Source organism: Petromyzon marinus, chromosome 5 (genome assembly GCF_048934315.1).
Source record: "Petromyzon marinus isolate PM22_M1 ecotype Great Lakes invasive population chromosome 5, UKy_Petmar_22M1.pri1.0, whole genome shotgun sequence".
NCBI lineage: Eukaryota > Metazoa > Chordata > Hyperoartia > Petromyzontiformes > Petromyzontidae > Petromyzon > Petromyzon marinus.
This window is the reverse complement of record NC_133671.1, coordinates 22,557,937-22,580,036: the sequence shown is the minus strand read 5'-3', so window position 1 is coordinate 22,580,036 and position 22,100 is coordinate 22,557,937. Positions and strand designations below refer to the sequence as shown.

Here is a 22,100-nt window from a genome sequence, read left to right as displayed (position 1 = left end):
GGGTGATAGGCAGGGGCTATTCCAAAGAGTTTATGGTAAAAACATTTGACTACGATCCGTGCAAAGCTGTGTGGCTCAAAGATTCACCCCGGGCAAGGGTGCCGAGCCGGCACAGGTGCCACCAGCCCAGAGTCAACGTCAGCATTTGCGCTACGAGTCACTTGTGAGTAGACCGGGCGCTCGAGTGCAGCGAGATCCTAGTCTCTGGCCACTCACCAAAGTCCACACAAAGGAACCATCATGGTTTGCTTGGTTATCACCTAATTTGGCGAATTCCAGCTCTAAGAAAAAATATAAACATTTCCATTTGATTGCCACGCGATGAATGCCTCCGTAGCAGGGCACGCCAGAAGTTGGCACCATCTGACGTAGACAAGAGGCGATTGCAGACACCTCGTACATTGTCCTGTCATGCTAACTTCGAGTGGTCATCCTCTATTACAAGGTTGGTGCACTGTTGTCTCTGAGCGTTATTAATGAAGGTATCTTTATCATGACCGTATGCTGCTGATTGTAATCGCCAGCGAAACATTGTACTCAAATTGTAAATATTGTTGGTTTACTCTCCTCAACACACCGGTGTGCTGAAGTAATAACTAATTGGCACATTTTGTTTACGTCACAAGTCTTAGTAATTGTCTGCGTCGGGTGGTGATGGGTTAATGACACATTTATATTTGCGCGATCTAGCCCAAAATAACCTTTGTTATGAAAATGACAAAAGGCACAAAAATATACGAAACATTAAATTCGTGACAAGTCATCTCAAAATCTAATTGTAGCACGTATCAATTTATGATTTTAAGATACAACCGTTTGCAATTGGCGCCGATGCTAAGTGGACTCAGGCGAGATTGACACGAGCTGGCGGCGATGAGCCATTTGGGACGTGACGCGGTCCTGGGACGGCGCGAGCCGCGAGGCTGAGCGAGCGCAGGTGTCGCGTGCGGGGACGGGGTGGGGGGAGAGCGGCCGATGAGCCGATAGCTCCTGCCCCTCCGAAGACTCTCTTCTCACGCCGATTGTACTCGCTACCAAATAAGGGAAGCGTGCACGAGGGCCACCCACCGAGGGCTGGGCGGTGGTGGCTTTGGAGATGGTGGCAGCGCTGCACCTGAAGGGTTGCATGGCGCTTGTAGCAGTTCCTCGCGACAGCGTGGTGCAGGGGTTCCTGTCCCGCTGCTCCCGTTCCCTCCCACACAAAACTAAACGCTCCTTAGTTATAAAGAAATTGGCCAAACGTTGCGGCATGAAACCCTCCCCAAAAAGTCTGGAGACTTTACCGAGGCTTTCCCGCATTAATAAATGACGTTATTATTACAGTATATTATTTTTGTAGGTTAACGTAGGGGTGGGGGGGGGTGAATCGAGAATTGGCAGCTTTCCCGCACCGAGAGGGATTCCGTCCCACGCGATGGCGAAGTGCCGCAGAGGGAGCCCAGGGTATTGAGGGGTTCCAGGCTCGGGAAGAAGGCGGGGGGGGGCCTCCAGGCCTCGGTGTTGTTCACCAATGTGTGTGCCGTGGGGGTTGATATCTACGCTGATATATCTCTGCGGCGCGTGCTCGGGTTGTACCACAGTTTGTTTGGCACGATGTCTGACGTTTCGCTCTTTAATTTAGCTGGGAGCTTCTTTAATTTATCTGGGACCTTTTTCAATTACGAAGGAGCTGAACGATACAGCTCCTTCAAGACTCTCTTAAAGGAAGCCCCCAACTCGTGGACCGGAACGTCGGGCACGCTGCGACCCAATGTGAGCGGGGACGGCGTTGAGGGGCGGCTGGGCCCCAGTGTCTAACTGGAACACGTGAGAGAGATGATCGGCCCCTGAAGTGCAACAAGGATGCGTGAGAAATGCAGCTGGGCTCCGAGGATTTTGTGAGAGGTAGCCTTGGGACCCAGAGCTGACAAGAGCGGGTAAGGCAGGACGCAGCCGGGCCCTGGAGACGGTAGCTACCTGTGGGGAGCGATGGCGGGGCCCCCGCACTGAGCCGGCACAGGTGTGGGGGCTGCGCAGGTGAGAAGCTGAGAGGCCGTGTGATGTCATAACGGTGGTCCGCACAGGGCTAGGCACACTGACGAGTTGCCGGCAGATTGAGAATGTCTGGTATGTGGAGGCAAAGCCCCCTAATTCCACGAGGGACCATGGAGGCCTTAAGTAATCAGAGCCCGCTGCATTCCTCCTCCTCCTCCGCGCCAAGTGATTCAAAGCAGCGAGCTCTGGGCACAGTGGCGGCCTGAGCGCGTGCGAGCGCGCGTGCGAGTGTGTGTGTGTCATACGCTTGAGTAGTGCGTGAGTGTGTGTGTGTGCACTTAGCTTGGCACAAGTGCCGTGGCGACGTCACCGCCACTTAGTATTGCACAGCGGTTGTTGTTTTTGCGTGTTAGATCTTCTCCGGATAGCCTTTCACAGAATTTTGAGGCAAGTGCTGTTAGCGAGTAGCACCTATGGAAGCCGGCACGGCACACGAGGGGGTGGATGGCCAGCAGCACGCCCGGCTGGTGGGTGCAGTGGTTTGCGCGCTGCGCTACAAATATGGCGACCCTAGTTAGATTCACACTTACGACCAGTAATAGGGGCAAATATTTGGCTCAATTGAGTGCCTGGAGTGGTGTGTAAACAACATCAGCACTGGGGAGACAAAGGCAGCCGGGCGTGGTGGTGACCACCCACCCTGTCATGCGTCGTGTCAGCCTTCGTAGATGCTCGCTAACACACTTCCCCCAGCAGTCTGTTAAGGCTATACGTGTAAAATTTGTCTTTGTATGGGCATGTTCTTGTGTGTAATCCCTTTGTGTGATATGTGAGCATGTGTGCCTTCGTGTGAGTGAGTGAGTGTGCGTGAGCGCGTGTGATTCTGTATGTGTAATCCTGAGTGAGTGTGTGATCTCGTATGAGTGCTTGCTTGAGGGTGTTGGTGCCCTCCCGTGTGTTGGCACGAACTCACGCACTCACCCATGCTCGCACACGCGAATGCAGCAGCAGCAACAGGTGACCCCGTGCGTCAGCAGCGCTCGGGACCCTGAAATCAGCAGCGGAGATAAAACTTGACAAAGTGATGCACTTACCCACACTCGGCCAATCGGATCGCTCGGCCGGATTTAGAGAGCGGAATGACGGGGAGAGGTGGGGGAGGAGGGATTTTGGGAGGAGTCACAGAGATGTGGGAGCCTAGGATGGAAAGTGGGAGTCGAGGAGAGGGAGGGAGGGGAGGGCAGGCGGGGCCAGCCGAGGGTGGGAGTGGGATGGTAGCGGGAGACCTAACGGTGCGGACAGCTGTGACGGCGGCCGCACTCTCCGCTGGAGCCGCGCCGGGTCAGGAAGGGGAGCACGGGAGAGTGAGGATGGAGGCAACAATGGAGGCAGGGGTGGAGACAGCAGGGCAGGTGAAGTTGGCGACAGAGTCCGTCTCGGGGCTGTTACCGATGAGCGAGGAACCGGCTGCAGCGCAGACCGAGGTGAGATCCCCACACTTCTTTCGGGGGCTGGGGGGTGAGGACGCTGCAGAAGTGAAGATCAGACTTCAGGCAGCCATGCGGTGCCGCTCGTGACCAAACCCGCACCGAGCGGATGCTGTCACCGTCGGTGGGCTCGTGTCCTCCACTGTCTGTCCGTGCTCGCCGTGAACTTTAGACAGAAATGTGGGCTCTTCCCCTCTCTTCTCCTCCCCCTCGGAGCCCCTCATGTCGCACCGGTGTTATCTGTCCCGTGAGGTTGTGGCAGTGAGTGTGTGCGTCTTTGGGAGAGCGGTAGAGTCGCGGTTAGCGCGATGCGTTAACAACCCGGCGACCCGACTTCGATTCCCACTCACGACCAATAACGGTCTTAAATGAGTACCTGGTCTGGTGTGTAAACATTAGCATTGGAGAGACAAAGGCAGCCAGGCGTGGCGTTGGTCCTACCACACCTTCATGTGCCTTGCCCACTTTAATACGGGCTCCTTAACAGCACTTGCCCCAACAGTCTAGCATAGCTCCGTAAGGGTGGGTAGTACCGCTCTAGACGTGGTGTCTGGCCGGCCACCTCCGGCTCTCCACCGCCCACCTTCCCGCGGTCCGCTCGGCGCACCTGGTGTGACTCACACGCCGTGGTTGTCACCCAGCACCATAGCGGCTCTTCCTGTTGATGGCCGGGGTGGGGGTCGGCTTTGTTTCTATGGGGGGGGGGTCTGTCTGGCTCATCGCTCTCCGTCTGGCGTCGTTCCTGTAGCTGTGCGGGGAATCGCGCGCTATCACAACACAGACAAGGCTGCCGCAATAATATTTGTCTCCACTACGACTACCGCTGAACACTTACCGTGGCGCGCCTGGCCAGAACTCCACCCAGATCAGTTGCCTAATAACAACAACTGTCAACAACGTGGACCTTTTCGCCAGTAGTTTGGCGAGCAAGAATTTGCAGGTCTGGACATTTACCTGTAGCCGTCCGGGTGGCTCAAGCGGTAGAGCGAGAGGCTCGTCCCCACTATAGGAATGTGTAATTTCCACCACTGGCTCGGCAGGGCTGTAAGCAGGAGATGAGCACCAATGCCTCAATGCTCATTCGAGTAGGATACCATTTTGATTATTCGACTGCGTAGTGGCTGAATGCGACTCTGTCGAGAGAATCAGCTCTCGCTGAGCAACGGGGTCACCCGCTGGTGCCCGAGCTGGATCCCAGTTGCCTGTGTGCCCCCAGTGTCCTGCTGGTTTACCTCTCCACCCACCCCTCCCCACCAAATCCGCTTTGGAGGCGAGCGTCGTGCCGCATTTAGCCTCGGATCAAACGCGGTGGCCGAGCGAGAGGGCTTAGTGGCACGGTCCCCACGTGACCCTGGGCTGTCGGGGGCAGCCAGAGGTCACGGGGTGGGCACACGCACTCTCTGAATATCACACGTGCAAATAACACGCACACACAAATACCCCGCACAAAAATACCTCGCGCACAAATATCTCCACACACACACAAATATCCTCCATACAAATACTCTACACACACATACACCTCACACAAATACTCACACACACGCACACACAAATGCACTGGACACAAATACCCAGCAAAGGCATTTCCCATGCGTGCGAGGTGACAGGCGGCGCGTTCACCTGGGTCCATCCGTGCGCGACACTATCGCGCACCCCCCCCCCTCCCCGTGTGTGTGCGGTGCCCCTAGGTGGCCGCCACTGCCCACAATCGGCCTTCAAGCCCAGCGGCACGGCGCGGTGCTTTCCATTCATCGATTCCCCTTTCAATCGGTAAATGACGGAGAGACGCGTGCCAGGGTGGGCTCTCCTTGTGATGCGACGGGACGGGGGGGGGGGGGTGAGAGAGAGACTCAGGGCGCGGGTGGCTAGCGATCTTGGCTTCAGGCTACTGACAAAGTGAGAAATGCTTTTTGCTTTCAAGAAAGACGGTGAGCGAGCAAGCCAGCAGGTCGTAGGGTGGATGCCAGCCGAGGGGGACCGACGGGGCCCACGCGTCAACAGTTTCCCCTCGGGGTCCACCTCGAGATGTCCCGTCATCCCCAGGGAGGTGCCGTAGGAAGGCAGGAGGGCTGTGCGGGTCCGTGTGGTGTCGCGGATAATAATTAAATAAGCGCTGGTATGCGGATCGGCAGTGTTTTTTGCAGATAAAGCGCCCGCGTCGCCCGTTTTGGTATCGAGAGTTGTGAGCGAAACGTAGATAAATGAGTTCGACGCCATGGAGAGACGCGAGGGGAGAGGGCTCCTTATAAGGCGGCGTGTCAGCATAGCGACACGCGGAGCCACGCACACACACACACTGGCACGTACTAAAACACTCGCACACACTCGCACAATAACACACATGCACACGCTGTCACACATGCACACTAAGACTAGCATGTACACTGACACCCACACTAACCAATACGCTAACCCATATCCACACAAACACACCGACACATTGATAAAGTACACGCATGCACATCCTGGCTAGCACTCTCACACACTAACACTAACATACAGCAGCGCATACTTGTACCAACAAACCACCACTTTAACGAACACAAACCCACATTGACAAACAACAGCATACTCGCACCCTAACACGCTCACATATGAACACACAAGCACAGACGGACGCCACCGTATAGCCAGTGTACCGCTTAGTCACACACCCTGACGCCACCGCGCATCAACACCCCCATTCCAGTGCACAAAACAAAGACAACGACCCCGTAGAGCCTGAACAGACTCTTACAGCAAGTGCTGTTAGCGAGCATCTATGAAGGCTGGCACAGCACACGAAGGGGTGGGTAGCCAACACCACGCCGGGCTGCCTTTGTCTCCCCAGTGGCGATGATTTTACACACCGCACCAGGTACTGATTTGAGGCTGAATCGACCTAGGGGAGGCCCAGCACCGGTTCATATAATCATCACTGGTGTTGACCATGGGCGGGAATCGAACTCTGGTCGCTGGGTTCATAGCGCAGCGTGCTCACCGCTACTACACCACCGCTACCCATTCCAATGCACACCCAGCCTACACGAACCTACACGCACGCAGTCTCAAGAAAACGCACCAATGGACACGTGTACTCCCAACCTCAACACGCGGCTATGCAAAGATCCCCCGTGTAGCCTTAATACACTCTTGGGGCAAGTGCAAACACGCGGGGATACACACACACACACACACCTCCGCCAAACACAGACGCGCACACCAGGTTGGGGAGGGGGGGGGGCTGCGCAAGGGTGGGGGGAGCATCACCCGAAGGATCGGGTCGGATGCATTCTTCGGAGTAGAAGCGTGTGACCACCTACACCCGTGCTCGCCCGCCCGCTCCCACCTCCCACGTGGGGAGGACGGAACCCCTTCGTGGAACTTCGCACGCTCTCTTGGGAGGAACGCCTTTTTCCGAGCCTGGGCCGATGAGTTTTCCGGCAGGAGGCAGGAATGCCGCCGGCACGCGGAGTCCGGGCGCTCCCACCCGGGCTCCTCGTGGCACCTCGGGGATGCCCAGAATTAAGGGCCCCCCCCGTGTCCGGTTGTGACGCCGTGATCCGCGCGGCTCGATAACGGGCGAGCGGTGCGACGTGCCGCCCGTGTTCCCATATCTCCGGCGACGCGGTAAATCGTTGCCGCCGCTCTCGGCCGCGATTTGGTTCGGCAATCGATTCGTTTCTCTCCTCGTTTGTCACGGTCCCCTTTTTCTTATTTCTCTGTTCGATACAGAACGCTTGAGACCGCGTCTCAAGACGATGCGCAGAAACGAAGTGCGTGTTTATTTAATACAGTACAGAGAGCGAGAGAGGTAGTGAGTCACAGGCGGTAGAGAAGGGGAGGGTCTTGGGCCTGGACTTGGTTGGGAGTTGACAGCACGGCTGGCAGGGAGGAAGCAGTTCCAGACGACAGGGGCAGCGGAGGAGAACGGGGGCAGCGGATGAGAACGGGGGCCACCTTCTCCTTGGTCCCGTCTTGTTTGTAAGCTTTTGTCACCTCCAATTCAATGAACAGATTATTCTCATTGGCAAGATTCATCGCATTTATTGTCAACGCCAGAATCGAGTTCTACCAATGAATCGGCGCATCCAAGGCTTAATTCCACACTCACGAGTTTGTGGGTGGCTGATAGACAATAGTAGGCACGTGACTATCAGAGGGGGTATACCGATTGTGGTATGCCGGGTTGCGTAAATATTTTCTGGGTCTTCGAGATTGGAGATGGGCAGCAGCCAGGGTGGGGGGAGGTGGCTCAGCTGCAGGAACAAACCGCGGTGCGCGTGCGGCATGGAGCGCAGCACGGAGCGCGTGACCGAGCGCCACTCTCTCTGGGAAAAAAAAATAACTGGAAAACGCCTCTCATTGCATAACGTCCCCGAGAAAGCGGTGTCGGAACACATTTGCTGCCCGGCGGTGAAATTGTGCCGGATGCCGGAGTAGCCGGTGCCAAGCTTCTACCGCCCACGGCAGGGACTGGGGGGGGGCTGTGACGCGAGCGGGAGGCAGGAGTGGGGGGTCGGCTGAGTCAGTCGCCGTGGTGGCAATGCACGCCTGTGAATCCTACGTTTGCCGACGAGGGTTGGTGGATCACATACAGTTTTGTGAGGCTCCTTCGTAGCGGTTGGGAAACGGTCGTGCGGGTTTTCTCCACATCCAGTTTTCTCCCCACACGTACAACAATCCCAACATCATTCACTGGCCTGACATTCCCAAAGAGTAGGACCTTCCTCTGCAGTAGCCGTGAGACTCCGCAAGGCTTTTCTGGGTAGATGAACACCACCGTTGTTATTACGCATTGCCGTCCTTGTGCAGAGTGCCACATGTACACGTGGGGATCGTGGCACAGTGGTTAGCACTACCTCGTGCTATCAACAATAACATTGGCGAATATTGGAACGGGTCCTGGGCGTCCCCTAGGTCGACTCAGCCTCAAGTGAGTAGTGTGTAAGCATCAGCACTGGGGAGTGGTACGGGCCACCCACTGGCCACCCACCCCCTCGTGTGCCATTCAGCCTTCATAGGTGCTCGCTCCCAGCACTATCCCCATCAGTCTTTTTTAGGCTGTATTGGGCGATCTTTGTATACATGCTGGTACGTGCGGCATGAGCAGAGAGCGGCATGTGCAGTTGTGCGTGTGCGCACAAACCCCCATCAGATGTGTTTTCAGAGAGCGAGAGAGCGGGTGAGTAATTTATTTATTTGGACTCCGTGGCTCACCGCCCACTGGGACTCTCGTATTTTCCCACTGAGTCAACAGCAGGAGAGGAGCAGGAATTTCATTTTACGTTCAATGTGCATTTGTTAGGAGCGGTGAATGTGACCCTGGGCCGAGGAAGGGGCCTGTGGGGAGGGGGAACCCCCCCCCCACCCTCTCGGCTCTGTGGATGTGAAACATCTGCAGTGCTTTGTAATGTGAAACGACAATGCGTTAGAGTGCGGCCCTCCCGTGGAACACGCTAAGCCCGGCGCTGTCTCTCCGAATAAGCCGCGCCGTCACCGTGCTAACACCTGCCAAAAATACACCTGCACGTACACACATGCGTGCCCAAACACACGCGCGCACACGTGCACGCGGGACGTACAGAGAACACGCGGTGGGGTGAGAGCGCAGTGTGCTGGAGGAGGTGGACATTGCGGCTCGGTTTGCTCACTCCTGCCGGCGTCAGATACCCAATTTTTCTGACTTTGAAAATGACAGAGCAAGTTCCTTAATTGGGATTCTGCAGACAGCAGCCATTGTTGCCCCCCCTACTTGCAGACTCATGCCCCTGGTCACTCCTGCAAAGGAGACTCATCCCCTGATCTCTTGTTCTCACTTGATTCAACAAAATAAACTTGAATCACTCACTCCTCCATCCACACTCGCTCCTTCAACTTCACCAGTCCTACTTTACCCTTCTCATCGTCCACCAGCACCTCTTGTTATTCTCCCATGACATACCATCACCTCCCATCACACCCTAACACCCCACCTCCCCCATCGTCCCCCATCACAGACCATCACCCCTGCAGCTCATCTCACTCCATCAACAACCCCATCACCCCAGTGGGCTGGCACGCAGACAAGCTTGGCGGCGCTGATGGTGGCGCTGGCGGATCTGGGAAAGGCCACTCACAGAGCCCCTCTTTGAGCCAAACAAACAGAGAAGGTCACTCGGCTGCCTCTCAGTAAGCCCTCGCCTTTTGTTTTATAAAAGTCGCCCCCTTGTTTTTCGCAAACACCCGGCACAGCCGCGCTTCTGTGGCTCAAGGCCACGGCCACGGCCACCGCCTCCGCCACCACACGGGGGGGCGTGGTAGAGGTGGTGGCCATGGGAGTTGAGCGACGGCGCGATCGCCGCTCATCTCCTGCTTGTCAGCAGGGCCGCCCCCTCCCTAGCAAGGCCGTTGGACCACGGGGAGCTCTGCTTCTCCGAGTCCCCCACGCTCGCCCTCCATTGCACTTGCCCCTCCGCGCGAGCCCTGGGTGGTGGCGTGGTGGCGTGGTGGCGTGGTGGCGTGGTGGCGTGGTGGCGTGGTGGCGTGGTGGCGCGGTGGCGCGGTGGCGTGGTGGCACTGTGGCACGGTGGCACGGTGGCCATGCCATACGTGGGGTAATTACGCGTATGTGCGGTAACTGCGGGGCGTAGATTCCCTGAGCGGTCCTGCACTGCCGTGCACTGCCCTCGGCATTTATGAGGAATTTCCTTCCTGACACGCGCAACTACACACAGCGCTTATAAGCGTGCGTGCGTGCGTGTACGCATTCCCACGTTGTTCCCACGTTCGTTCTGAGCTCTGGGCAGCGACTCCAGACCCCCGCTCCCAATCCCGCGCGGCATCTCGCGCCACCTCCATGACTCGCGTCCGTCAAAGTCGAGCGCCTTCGGCTTTTCAACTGCCTTCGTCGTAAACCGCTGTCATTGCCAGCGGCCGGCAATAACCGCTTTCGTGGAATCGTCGTGGTTGCGTCTCGTTTGCGGCCGACAGCTTTGCGTCTATGCCCTGCGGCATCTTTCCAAGGCGCCGCGCCGCTCATTGGCGCTCGGAGACCAAATCGCTCCACCGGCGCTCAGGACGCGACGGTGACGCAAGGATTCTTGTTTCAGGTCCCCTTGTTTTGATTAAAAATAGCGCCGTTTAGCTTAGTGGCACCAGGCAACGTGGGCGTTGTCACAACACGGCCCGGAATAGCCGTGACGGCGGCGATGTTGACGGGCGGTGGCGACGTCGGTGCGGGAGGTCGCGCTCGCTGCTGGACGACGTTGGCTCAACCCACCAGGACCAGTCGCCGACCGCGGTGGACGAGGACGGGCACGGGTTGGCGTTCGCTGTGGCTTAGATTAACCTTCTGCCCCCGTCTCTCTCTCTCCGGCTCAACATTCCGGAATATTTTCTGCGAGCGATCATTTTGAAGAGTTCGTTTGCCAGAAAACCCTGAACGTTTGTAGGAAATTCCCCATTATATTTATGGCTGTGTTTGCCTTGGCGGCTGGAGTAGAGATCCTCTCTTTTGGGAGCGGCCGCAGTAAAAACTTCGGGCTGAGTGAGTGCAGGGAGTGGGCTGGCGGAGCGCTCCGTCTCACCGTCCCCGTAAATCCAGAGGATGAGCTGGCACGGGGCCCATCGTGGGCCGGATGGGGCCTGGTGTCCCCCTCTGTAAAGCCCAGACCTTTTTTCTGGCCGCCGTGGGGCAAGGTGCCGTGTGGGCAGGAGCCTTCGTGCCTCGCCGAGGAATTGAACGCAGCGGAACATTCCTGCGCCACGTAAACAGGCGGCGCGTAAACGGGCGCTCCGCGTCGCTGCTCACGTCGCCGCTCGGGCCTGGGACTCGCGACTCTTCTAGGGTGCCTGGCTCGAAGGCGTGAGGCCAAAGTGATGCACGCCTCCCGCTCGTCTCATCCCATGCTGCTCTCTTCCGCAGGCCAACGACGGGGTGGACGGAGGCCGAGATGGCGACGTCGCGGGAGCTCGCGACGAACGGGCAGGGAAGGGGGACGAGGTCGAGGGCACGGCCGGCCCCGCCGACGGACGGGAGGCCGCGTTCGGGACGATGAAGGACGACCCCCCCGCTCCCGGAGAGGATCCCGTTCACCCGGCGGTGACGGTGGTGGCGCAGGGCGACCTCGGGGCAGACGAGGCTGACGGCGCGATGTTGACGAGACCCCGGTCTCCCGACGGGTGCGATGCCACCACCGCCTCCGCTGCCGCCACTACGGAGGTGAATGGGCGCGGTGAGACTCCCGGCGCAGGCTCGACTGTGCAGCTGGAGCTGGGAGACATCGAGGACGAGGAGGTGCTGGATAAGATGGTGAGTGTGGAGAACGGCATGGCGCTGGTGGCGCGAACCACCGGTGTTGTAATAATAACAATAATAATACAACCGCAAGGTGATTTACGGACTGCAGAAGAGACGGTTGTGATTATTGCATCGGTAATCCCATGTCACATGACACCGCCCCCACTCCCATTCGTGTCCACCTATCCCACCACCCCCTCTCTCAGTTGAACGAGGAGCGCGACGCCGACATCCGCAGCCGGATTCGCGCTGCCCGGCGGGAGCTGCGGAAGAAGAAACGAGGTGAGGCACCTCGTTGTCACGAGCCAGGGATGGGGGGGGAGCGGCCGTGGGGTCGCGAAAAGCTCACTCTCCACTGAGCGGGGGCGGCACTTCCCTGGCAGCCGACACAGTGGAGGGTCATTGCTGACGAGCGTTGTTAAAATCTCGTGGAACAAACAGTAAATGAACCGGTCATCGGTTTTGCGCACACGCAAACACGGACACGTCTCTAGCAACAAACACGGCGTGTTTAGCGTTTAAACTGAGAAACGAAGAGAGCTGCCACGGTGGTGGAGTGGTCAGCATCGCACTGCTGTCCTTGCAGTCCAGAGAACGCCAGTTCCATTCCATCTCCCGGCTCGGCAGTTTACACAATAGGGCGAGTTTATTAAATCCCCCTCCCGCCGCACGTGCGTCCAGACAGCGGTGTAAAAGGGCACACCACGGTTAGTCGATAGGTACGTGGCATGTGCTGGGGTAAAGCGTGGGTACGCCCCACCTCTTCCACGACGTCTGGTTACCGTGGAAGTGTAGGCCAAATACCCTCTAGAGCTCCCTTCTGCCAGCAGTGGCGCGTGCAAGGCAATTGTAGGGCTTCACCTTTCCCTTTTGGCTGAGGCGCGAGGGGAAATGAAACGTTTGGCGCATTTCATCACTTGCATTCTACTGGAAAACGGTTACCGGCTCCTGACCTTCGTAACCCCGGCTACCGACGCTGCCATGCGCCGGCCGACGCCGCGGGGCTCCCTGACCGACCGAATGCCACTGGATTGGGACTCGGCCCCCCGCCGTCACCTGCAAACGCCACTAAACCCTCCGCTCATTTACGATTTCACTAATCCTCCACCGCCGCTGCCCTCTGCTTCACCGCCACCCCTCGTCTCACCGCTACCCTCTGCTGCCCCCTGCTTTCTCATAGGCTGCGATGTTCCTGACTCGGAGGAGGAGGAGGGGGAGAGTGAAGGTAACGCGAAGAACTGCCTGCGCCGTTAGCTCCGTCTTTTCCTCTCTCTTTCTCTCGCTTGCCGTGCGCGTTCTCTGTCCTCCGTTCTTTCTTGAGACTCGCGGCGCTGGGACCTTGAGGGTCGGCGCTGATCCTTTTGCTGGGGGCTCTCTCATTGTTGGGCTCGAGCCATGGAGCCGGTGGGGAGCTGTGGGGTGCGGGGTCGGATCGGGCCACCGGGAATGCAGGACCCGGCAGCGTAGCCGGCGCTGCAGGTGGCGGTATCAGTCGCTCGCCACGACATAAATCTCACCTCTCGTCGGCTGGAAAACAATTTGTAAGTTGAGCCACGGTGGAACCGGTTTATTGGGTAAATGCCTGGTGGCCCTGTTCTTAACCCTGGCTGCTGTACAGCTGCTGTGTGCTGTGCCCGTGGCATGTGCTGTCCTTTAGTTCCTGTGTGCTGTGTCAGCGGCTTGCGTCACTGTTTAGTTGCTGTGTCACCGTGCCAGAGGCCTGTGCCGTTGTGAGTTTCCGTGTCACTGGCGTGTGCCATTTCGAGTTGCCATGTGCTGTGCCAGTGATGTGTGTGTGCTGAGCTAGCGTGTGCCAGTGATGTGTGTGTGCTGAGCTAGCGTGTGCGGTGATCAATGGCATGTGCTATGTTCTGGTTGATGTGCCGCGTGACGGCTGTAGCCGAGCGCGAGACATGTCACGTCACCTCACTCGCTTGTTTTTGTTTCCTCCGTCCGCGATCAAAGAGCAAATACAGAAGGGGACGGCGCGGTCGCCGGGCTCGGCGATCGTACCGAGGACGCCGGAGGTGCGGGGGAAACGGGACGGCCCTGCCCCGGGTACCGGCGGGCAGGGGGCGGCACGTAGCCCCGCCGCCACGTCCGGTGAGACTGGAATGCATGTGCTTGTGTGCACGCCTCGTGAGCGTACGTGCGTGCGAGCTTGCGTGGTTGTGAGACCGATGGTGCAATTCGTGGAATTCGCAGGTATGTGTGTGTGTTTATGTAAGCACGTAATTGTGGGGAGCGGTAGCATAGTGGTTAGCGCGCGGCGTTACGAACCCAACGGCCCAGTTTCGATTCCTGGCCACGGTCAACACCAGTGGTGATTATCTGAACCGGCCCTTAGCACCCTAATAGGTGCTTGCTGACACCTGCTTGCCTTTGACAAAATTTCACCAGATCTCGGAAGCTAGGCAGGGTTGGGACTGCCCGTTGCTCGGATTGGCGACCGCCGTGAATGACACCGGCGTCACGGGCTGCTGCGGGGCGACATCATCAGCAGGCAGCAGTTCTAAAATACATTTAATAATTGTTATACTGCACTATGTTCCACCATCTACGCTTCCCACCGTCATCATCCCGCATTGCCCAGCCTGGGAAAAGTTGGCCAAACAACCTCTGAGTGCTACACGGAGTGCAGAGATGCTCATCCAGCAGCGGATCGACACAAACGGCCGTGCGCGCATACACAGCAACGTTCGTGTCCGCACAGCCGAGCAGCGAGCAGCGTTTCTCTTTCTGTGTCTGCGCCATTGCAGGACACAGCAGCAGCAGCAGCAGCAGCAGCGCCGCCGCGACCTCCACGGCCGGCACCACAGCGGCAGACAAGGCCAAGGCCGCCCTGAGTACGTCCACAGCGCCAACGCCACCGGCACCCGCTCGAGACGCTCGCTGTGACAGCTGTGCCGTGAGATGGGAGGGGAGAGGTAGGAGAGTGCGTGGAGGGGAGTAGAGTGAGATGGGAGGGAGAGGTAAGGGAGTGCGCGGAGAGAAGTAGATTGAGATGGGAGAGAAAGGCAGGGGAGTGCATGGAGGGGAGTAGAGTGAGATGGGAGGGGAGAGGTAGGGGAGCACATGGAGGGGAGTAGAGTGAGATGGGAGGGAGAGGTAGGAGAGTGCGTGGAGGGGAGTAGAGTGAGATGGGAGGGAGAGGTAAGGGAGTGCGCGGAGAGAAGTAGATTGAGATGGGAGAGAAAGGCAGGGGAGTGCATGGAGGGGAGTAGAGTGAGATGGGAGGGAGAGGTAGGAGAGTGCGTGGAGGGGAGTAGAGTGAGATGGGAGAGGTAGGGGAGCACATGGAGGGGAGTAGAGTGAGATGGGAGGGGAGAGGTAGGGGAGTGCATGGAGGTGGAGTAGAGTGAGATGGGAGGGGAGAGGTAGGGGAGCACATAGAGGGGAGTAGAGTGAGATGGGAGGGGAGAGGTAGGGGAGTGCGTGAAGGGGAGTAGAGTGAGCTGAGCGCTGCCCGCCATGACGACTCTGCGTGCTCTATGTTGTCCTCGCCTTTGACGCGGAACAGACGGCGCCGCAACGGTGCAGACCGCACGGACGCCACCGACGGGCCAGACGGCGCGCACCCAGCCCACCCCGCCCAGCTCCGGGCCCCGCGTGGGGAGGTGAGTGACGAGGACGGTGGGGGGGGGGGTGGGCGAGGGGGGTGGTGAGGGGGGCACAGCCCTAGGCCCTGTCTGGGTTTTGACAGTCGGTCGCTCTTCATCGTCAATGTTAATGATTCACCTGTGCGGGTCTAGCTGTACAAGCTACTGCAGGAAACTAAGATGGGGATTTTGCTTCTGGCGTGATAGGGGAATGCAGGTAGCCACGTTGGGCTACCCATCGGTCTGACCCCGCCCAATGGGCTGTCTGAGCTGGAGCACCTCGTGGGTGGAGGAGGAGGCCGAGGGGGCTCGTGGCTGCGTCTGATTGACCGCTCCTGTCGAGACTCGGGGATAGGAAGGGGGCTCAGTGTGGAGTCTCTGCCAGGAGGGACCACTCGGGGTTGGTGCTGGAGGCTGGATGCTCCCACACTTTGACTTAAGCTCGTGAAAAGACCGCCAGCAGCCTGGTCGAGGCACTGAATTGTAGCTGGGCGGGAGCTGGTTCTCTCAGGGGTGGAGGTCGGGCGAGCTAGGACAGCGCGAGGCAAGGAGGGGTCGACTTGAGTGCCGCCCGTTCCGCTGTCGTCAGCATCTTCGACCGCGAGGACTCGTCGCCGGTGGCCCACGCCGGAATCCGGAGCCGCGAGGCCACGCCGCGGGGTCTCCCGGGGTCGCACGGATCCAGGGGGTCGCAGGCTCCGAGCCGCCGAGCCATCGTGGAGCGACTGGAGCGACAGAGCGGCGGGTGAGCGAGATGGCGCGAATGAGATGGGTCGGTACAACGTCGGCGTCAAAATAATGGGCGCTAGAATTGAATCGCGGCGATTCGCAGAGCAGCGCCGGCTCGGCGTGCGAGCGCCACGCTCCTGCACCACCAGGGGGCGTCTTCGTCCAGCGTGGAGATGGAATTTCTGATCGCTCCATCCGAAACGTGCGTCAAATCCCGTGCGTAAGAATCGATGTCTTTTGATGTCGCGTGTGTGTGGTACAAAAACGTCGAGGGAACATGCCCGAGACGACGGAACGATCGATTCTGGAATTGGCTTGTGCTGATGGGTGACAGCTTTGGGAGGCCTTCATCCAGTAGTGAATTGATCGTGGCTGATCATGATGATGTCTGTAATATCACGTGACCCCTCCAGCCAGTAGAGGGCTCTACAGTTACCAGAGTGTTAAACAAATCACCTATCAAAGAATTCGTGATGGCCGGTTGTCGCCCGTCGCACTTGCTGCTCCTAGCGGCGCCGGAAGGAACCTGCGCCCCCAGCATGGAGTGACTCGAACGGTGCCGCCCAACGCGACCCCGCCGCCCGGATCGCGTTCGTTCTGAGCGACCGCTGAGTCGCGCGTGTGTGCGTGCGCTTTGTCGGGCCTGCAGGCAGCAGAAGACGGCGTCGCCGGTCAAGCTGCAGAGGGCCGGGAGCTTTGGGGCCACGACCATCAAGCAGATGCTGCTGGAGTGGTGCCGTGCCAAGACTCGCGGATACGAGGTGGGGCGCCGGCGCAGACGGCACGGCGCCATCACGGCACCGTGCACGCACCCAGTGCTGCACGCGCGCAAAGACAACGATAGCCGCAGAGTGACGGCGCTCGTGCCAGGCTAGACACGCTTCAAGGCCATCGCATAAAGTGCGGAAGGCTCGCCATCGGCAGGAGGAGGTCGCGGGACAGACCCGGGTGTTCTGGGTTGACGGACTCCCTGTACGCACCGAACAGACGAAGCCACGTGTCCCGTGTGTGTGTGTGTGTGCAACCCTGTCCCCCCGCCCTGCGTGGTGAAGCACGTGGACATCCAGAACTTCTCGACGAGCTGGAGCGACGGGCTTGCCTTCTGCGCCCTCATCCACCACTTCTTCCCGGAGGCCTTCGACTTCTCCGAGCTGGAACCGCGCAACCGCAGGCACAACTTCGACCTCGCCTTCACCACCGCCGAGTGAGGCTCGCGCACGCACGGGCACGCGCTCATGGGCACGCACGCACGGGCACGCACGCTCAGGGACGCACGTCAAGGCTCACAAACACGGCTCAAACATGGCTCAAACGTGGCTGTAAAAGGAAGAGCAGACAGAGGAGTCGGAGCCGCGGTCACGCCGCGTGTCGGGGCCCGGCCACTGGGACTCGTGGCAGAGCTCGCAGAGGAGAGCCACGCCGAGTCCCGAGACTCCTTTTCAGGAGGGTACTGCGTGAATGTCGCAAGCTCCCGTGCCCTACGTCCTCAGCTGCCCTGGGCCCTTCGCCCGTCCTGGTGGCCGCCCTTGCAAAAGAGACAAAGCTGCAGGTTGCCTTCAACGGCTTTCATTAAAGGTTCAATCAAGGACCCGACCACGACTCCGTGCTCACGGGGACGAGCGCCACCTTGTGCTGCGTCTGCCCCGTTGCTGGAACAGCGCTAAATTACCAAGCGAGTACGCCCACCCCCCTCCTCACCATCACTGCCGTCGCAGCCCCCCTACGTCCTCTGCGATGGGGGGCAGCGGGGGGCGGGTGGGACATATTGCGCTTGACGCTTCCGAGGAGGAACCCTCGGGGGGGGGGGGGGGGGCGGTGTACGGCGGGGTCACCCCCCGCCAGGGTTAATTTTTAATTGCCGCGGATTAAGTTTCACTTTGGATCGGAGTCTTCCCTCTGTGCGACCGAATGGAAGCGACTCGTGCGTATGTGTGCGCGTGCGTGGCCGCAGGGTTGAGCGCGTGCGTCCGTCTCGCCGCGCGTCTGCGTGCCGCCTGTGGTTCCGCGCGCTCGTGTATTTGCAGGCGTGTGTTGCATGCGTTTACTACTAATGAACTGCATTTGTGTGTGCATGTTACGCGTGTTTTCTCGATGGGCCCTATGTTTGGGGTGCGGGGGTGTGTTGCGCGTGTCTTACTAATATGTTGCACTGTGTGTGTTTCCATTTGTGTTGCACGTTTTGCGTGCTGCACGTGTGTGTTTTGCGTGCTGCATGTGTGTGTTTTGCGTGCTGCACGTGTTGCGTGTCGCGCTCGCGCGTGCCTGCACATGCTGCTCCTGCGTGCGCGCCACCCCGCGCGGCACCGCATCTGGGCGCTGCCCGGAGCAGGAAGCAGGTCGGCTGCCCTCAGCTGCTGGACACGGAGGATATGGTGCTGCTGCGCGAGCCCGACTGGAAGTGCGTGTACACGTACGTGCAGGAGCTGTACCGCTCGCTCGTCGAAAAGGGCCTCGTCAAGACCAAGAGCCGCTCCTAGCGGGCGGGCACGCGCGCCCACGCACGCGTGCGCGCACACGGTGAGGACGGCGAGCGCGCAAAACGGGCGCCCCTCGCCCACCGCGCACGGCCGTGAGTGGCGCCCCTCGCCAGCCGGAGGAAGAAGCTGCCCCCTCGCTTGGTCTCTTGCGTCACGGTTCTTTGTCTCTAACCCCGACCGCCGGCTCCTCCGCTGCCGGCCATGGCGCCGCAATCGCTGCCCACGAGACGACGGTTCGCCGGTTTCCGCGAATCTAGAAACGTGTGAGTGAGACGCGTTTAGGCCAACGCTTGGGAACAAACCTTCCGATTTGAAGCAATGCGAATGAGATGGTGAAAACGAGACGAAAATGCATCAGTAGTTGAATCAACTCGCGCCTCCCTCACGCGGCTGGAGCCTCCAAGCCCTCGCACAGGAACCCCCTACGCCATCGGCAGCCAGGCTCAATCCACAGCGAGACGTCAAAAGGGGAGGTGGGGGGAGGGTCCCTTTCAGCCCTGACAGAGGCGAATATTGTCCCTGGATTTTTCCCGGATGGGCCAAACGTCCTGGTTTGGCTGAGACGGTCCCAGATTCCACCCCACCCCCTCTGCCCCCGAATCGTTGTGAAAATCGTTTTTTTTTGTTACCAGTTTAAATTGTTCTGGCTTCACGCTCGACTTGGCTTCGAGCAGTGGGCGGAGCAACTCGAGTAGTGGGTGGGGCTACACGAACAGTGGGCAGGGCCAGGGTCAGAACGAGAGGGAGGTGCGGCCAGATCACGGTGATGGCTTTGGACCCGGTCCCTGTGCCCACGTCCCGTCTCATCCATCTCGAGCCGATTTGTAAGCGGCGGCCTCCTTCTTCAACTCCCCCCCCCCCCCCCGCTCGTTACCAGCAGACGTTTCTGCTTGGGGTCGAGTCGGAGGGGCGCGAGTTAGGGGGGGGCCGTTTGTCAGGTCGCGTTGGCTCCCGCCGCGACTCGCGACGCGTCGCCTCGTCGTGCGGTCCCCCGCGGCCCGGGCCACCCGCCCTCCGTGGTGACGCTGTCACAGCGTCTCCCGGGACCCGGCGGGGCCGGGCCCCGCCACCGCCTGCCGCGGGGGCGCAGCTTGGGATAGCGCAAATTAAGGGCATTAAATCACGACCCCAATGTCTGGCAGTCGGAAGTGCTCTCGTCAGCGTGCGAGCCACGGCTCAGGGCGGCTTTCCAGCAATGCTGATCCCCCTCGCTCCCCTCCCCCCGTCTCTCTCCGTGCCTACCCGCTCCTCCCTCCCCTTCCGCTCTTCCCCCCCCATCTCCCCCCCTCCCCTTGGCCCGTCGCACCTCCCTTCCCCTCCCCAGGAAGCTGGCGGCGTGTGACCCCCTGCTGGAGGTGGACGACATGCTGAGGATGGGGCCGCGACCCGACCCCAAGTGCGTGTTCACCTACGTGCAGTGGCTCTGCCAGCACCTCAAGAAGGTGCAGGCGGCAAGGGGCGCCGCCACCACCGCCGCCACGGCCCCCGCCGCTGGTGCCCCCCACCCCCCCGCTACCTCCAAGTCACTCTAAGCCAGGTCACTCTTAAGCCAAAGCACTGAAGCCAAAAGCCATCCTAGTTACGGTACCGCAGTGGTGTTGTTGTTGTTGTTGTGCGTAAACGCAGCCATATGCTTGGTATGATGCTACGATCGTCGTTCTCACCCAAAAGTGGTGTTACACTTTGCGAGCCGCTCCTCGTCCCGGCCGCATGAAGGAGCTGGCAGCACATCTCCGGCACCGCTGCCTCCTACAGCTGCTGCTGCTGTCGCCAGTTGGCCGTGAGCGAGCAATCGGACGCCACCGTGACTTTATTCCTGGATGGGCGATGCCACTCGGGGAGGGTTTTTGGGGTTCCGGTTCCTGGCCGTGGGGCCTCCGGCGACCACTAGAGCCCTCGCGCCACCCACAGTCTCTCCACCCCGCGCCTCTTGCGCCAAGCGAGCGGCCGCGAGGGGCATCCTGACCTCTCACTCGATGACCCCGTGGGGCCCTCGGTGACGCCAGGATCTCGGTGAGCGGAGTTGCGGTTTCACGGTGTCTTAACGCACGTGCACACGGCGCTTGCAAGGGGTGTCACACTCCGTGTGCGTGTGTGTGTGTATATATAAATGTGTGTGCATAGCTCACGTTGACACGTATATGCGCACGGGCTGCGTTTGGGCGGTGGTGCTGCCCGCGCTGCTCGCTGGGTTGTATATCCTGCACCGACTCACGCTCGCTTTGCTAAGTTATCGTCGTGACGGATGTCGCGCGCCCCCGCGCGGGGCTTGGCGACGGTGCCAGGGGGCGGCTTACGCTGGGGAGACTTTGGGGCCGCATCTCGGCGAACGTTCACCTCTCGTCCGCTTGTTGCCGAAAATGCACCGACGGCTCCGCCGTGGACTGCGCGCACTGCGGCGTTTTGGCCGTTAGGTGGAGATGTGAAGTTGGCGATGAAACGGAGGCGGGGAGACGCACGCGGTGTGGAGGGAGGCGCACGCGACGACGTTGGCCTCGTTACGGCATGGCCGTGAAGGGGCAGGATCGTGACCGGGGTGTCTCTCTGACTCTGATCCCACCCATTTACCTGGCCTGATGCCCCTCAATAATCGCATCTCCACTTCTGACTCCAATCCCAACCTCAACTCTGACCCCAGTCCTGACCCCGACCCTATCCCCGAATGCTGGCCTTGACCTCAACCCTAACTCTGATCCCACCCTTAATCCCGATCCCGTCTGTGGCCCCGAGCCCACCCCGGCCTCCGGCTCCGCCCGCGTCTCCTCGCCTCGCCGCTGTTTCCCGTGCCTCCGGCAGAGGGCGCGGCGCCCCGCCTCTCCGTGTCTCTCCCATGTACCCCGCGTGTTCGCCGCGTGTCCCCCGCGTGTCCCCCGCGTGTCCCCCGCGTGTCTGCCGCGTGTTTCCGTGTCTCCGCGCGAAATAAACCCACTCCTCGCGGAGCCCATCATGGGACCAGGCTTGACTGATTCTCATTCTCTGCGTTTCACGGCGAGTGGTGGTCGTGGATGTTGTTGTGGTTGTACTTCGTTGTTGTGAGGACAAGAAGCCAGCTCTGTAGTCGTGTAACCTCGTTTAGACGGGTGGGGGAGATATAAGGCGATGAGGCCACTTGATGGGCATTGTTAAAGAGAAGTTAAACTCTGAAGGGAATGTCAGCAAATCGGTTGGTGAACCCTTCTTTGGACATCTTTTGAGTGGCATCTCCTCGTGGGTGGCTGTGGCTTTCTACAGCTCCTACGATGTCATCCGTCAAGCAACACACTCATTAGAACGGAAATGGACAAAACGTACCTCGAGTATCTGGGCTCGGTGAGGCTTGCCTGGGTGAACAAGCGGAGTGGTAGTAGTAATAATAATAATAATAAATAAATAATCGGGAGGTGCCGGTGAGGACCGCGAGCGTGGTGACGTCATGACGGAGTCCCGAGACAACTCCTGGCGGGTTGTCGTGTTTCTTGGGAGCGGTGGCGCGGTGGTTAGCACACTGCGCTCCGGCCACGGTGAACATCAGTGGCGAATATACGAACCTGGTTCTGCACTTCTTCTAGGACGACTCGGCCTGAAATCAGTG

At 59.5% G+C, this 22,100-nt stretch overlaps 1 protein-coding gene across 5 annotated transcripts in view; it reads left to right on the top strand.

Moving 5' to 3' along the window:
• The window catches only part of LOC116939239 (uncharacterized), a 48,102-nt gene extending 26,624 nt beyond the window's left edge, over nucleotides 1–21,478 (top strand). For 2 of the 5 annotated variants that reach the window (XM_076062904.1, XM_032947401.2), the window contains exons 5-14: nucleotides 11,350–11,736; nucleotides 11,931–12,006; nucleotides 12,905–12,949; nucleotides 13,690–13,827; nucleotides 14,484–14,651; nucleotides 15,245–15,341; nucleotides 15,913–16,068; nucleotides 16,702–16,813; nucleotides 17,105–17,256; nucleotides 19,854–21,478. In XM_076062904.1, coding sequence (XP_075919019.1) covers nucleotides 11,350–11,736; nucleotides 11,931–12,006; nucleotides 12,905–12,949; nucleotides 13,690–13,827; nucleotides 14,484–14,651; nucleotides 15,245–15,341; nucleotides 15,913–16,068; nucleotides 16,702–16,813; nucleotides 17,105–17,256; nucleotides 19,854–20,061 — 1,539 coding nt within the window. In that variant the 3' untranslated portion in view covers nucleotides 20,062–21,478. Of the gene's footprint in view, nucleotides 1–11,349; nucleotides 11,737–11,930; nucleotides 12,007–12,904; nucleotides 12,950–13,689; nucleotides 13,828–14,483; nucleotides 14,652–15,244; nucleotides 15,342–15,912; nucleotides 16,069–16,701; nucleotides 16,814–17,104; nucleotides 17,257–18,381; nucleotides 18,570–19,853 lie in introns of all 5 variants that reach the window. The other 3 variants (XM_032947403.2, XM_032947404.2, XM_032947402.2) reach the window with 3 other exon arrangements.
• The last annotated feature ends 622 nt before the right edge of the window (nucleotides 21,479–22,100 follow it).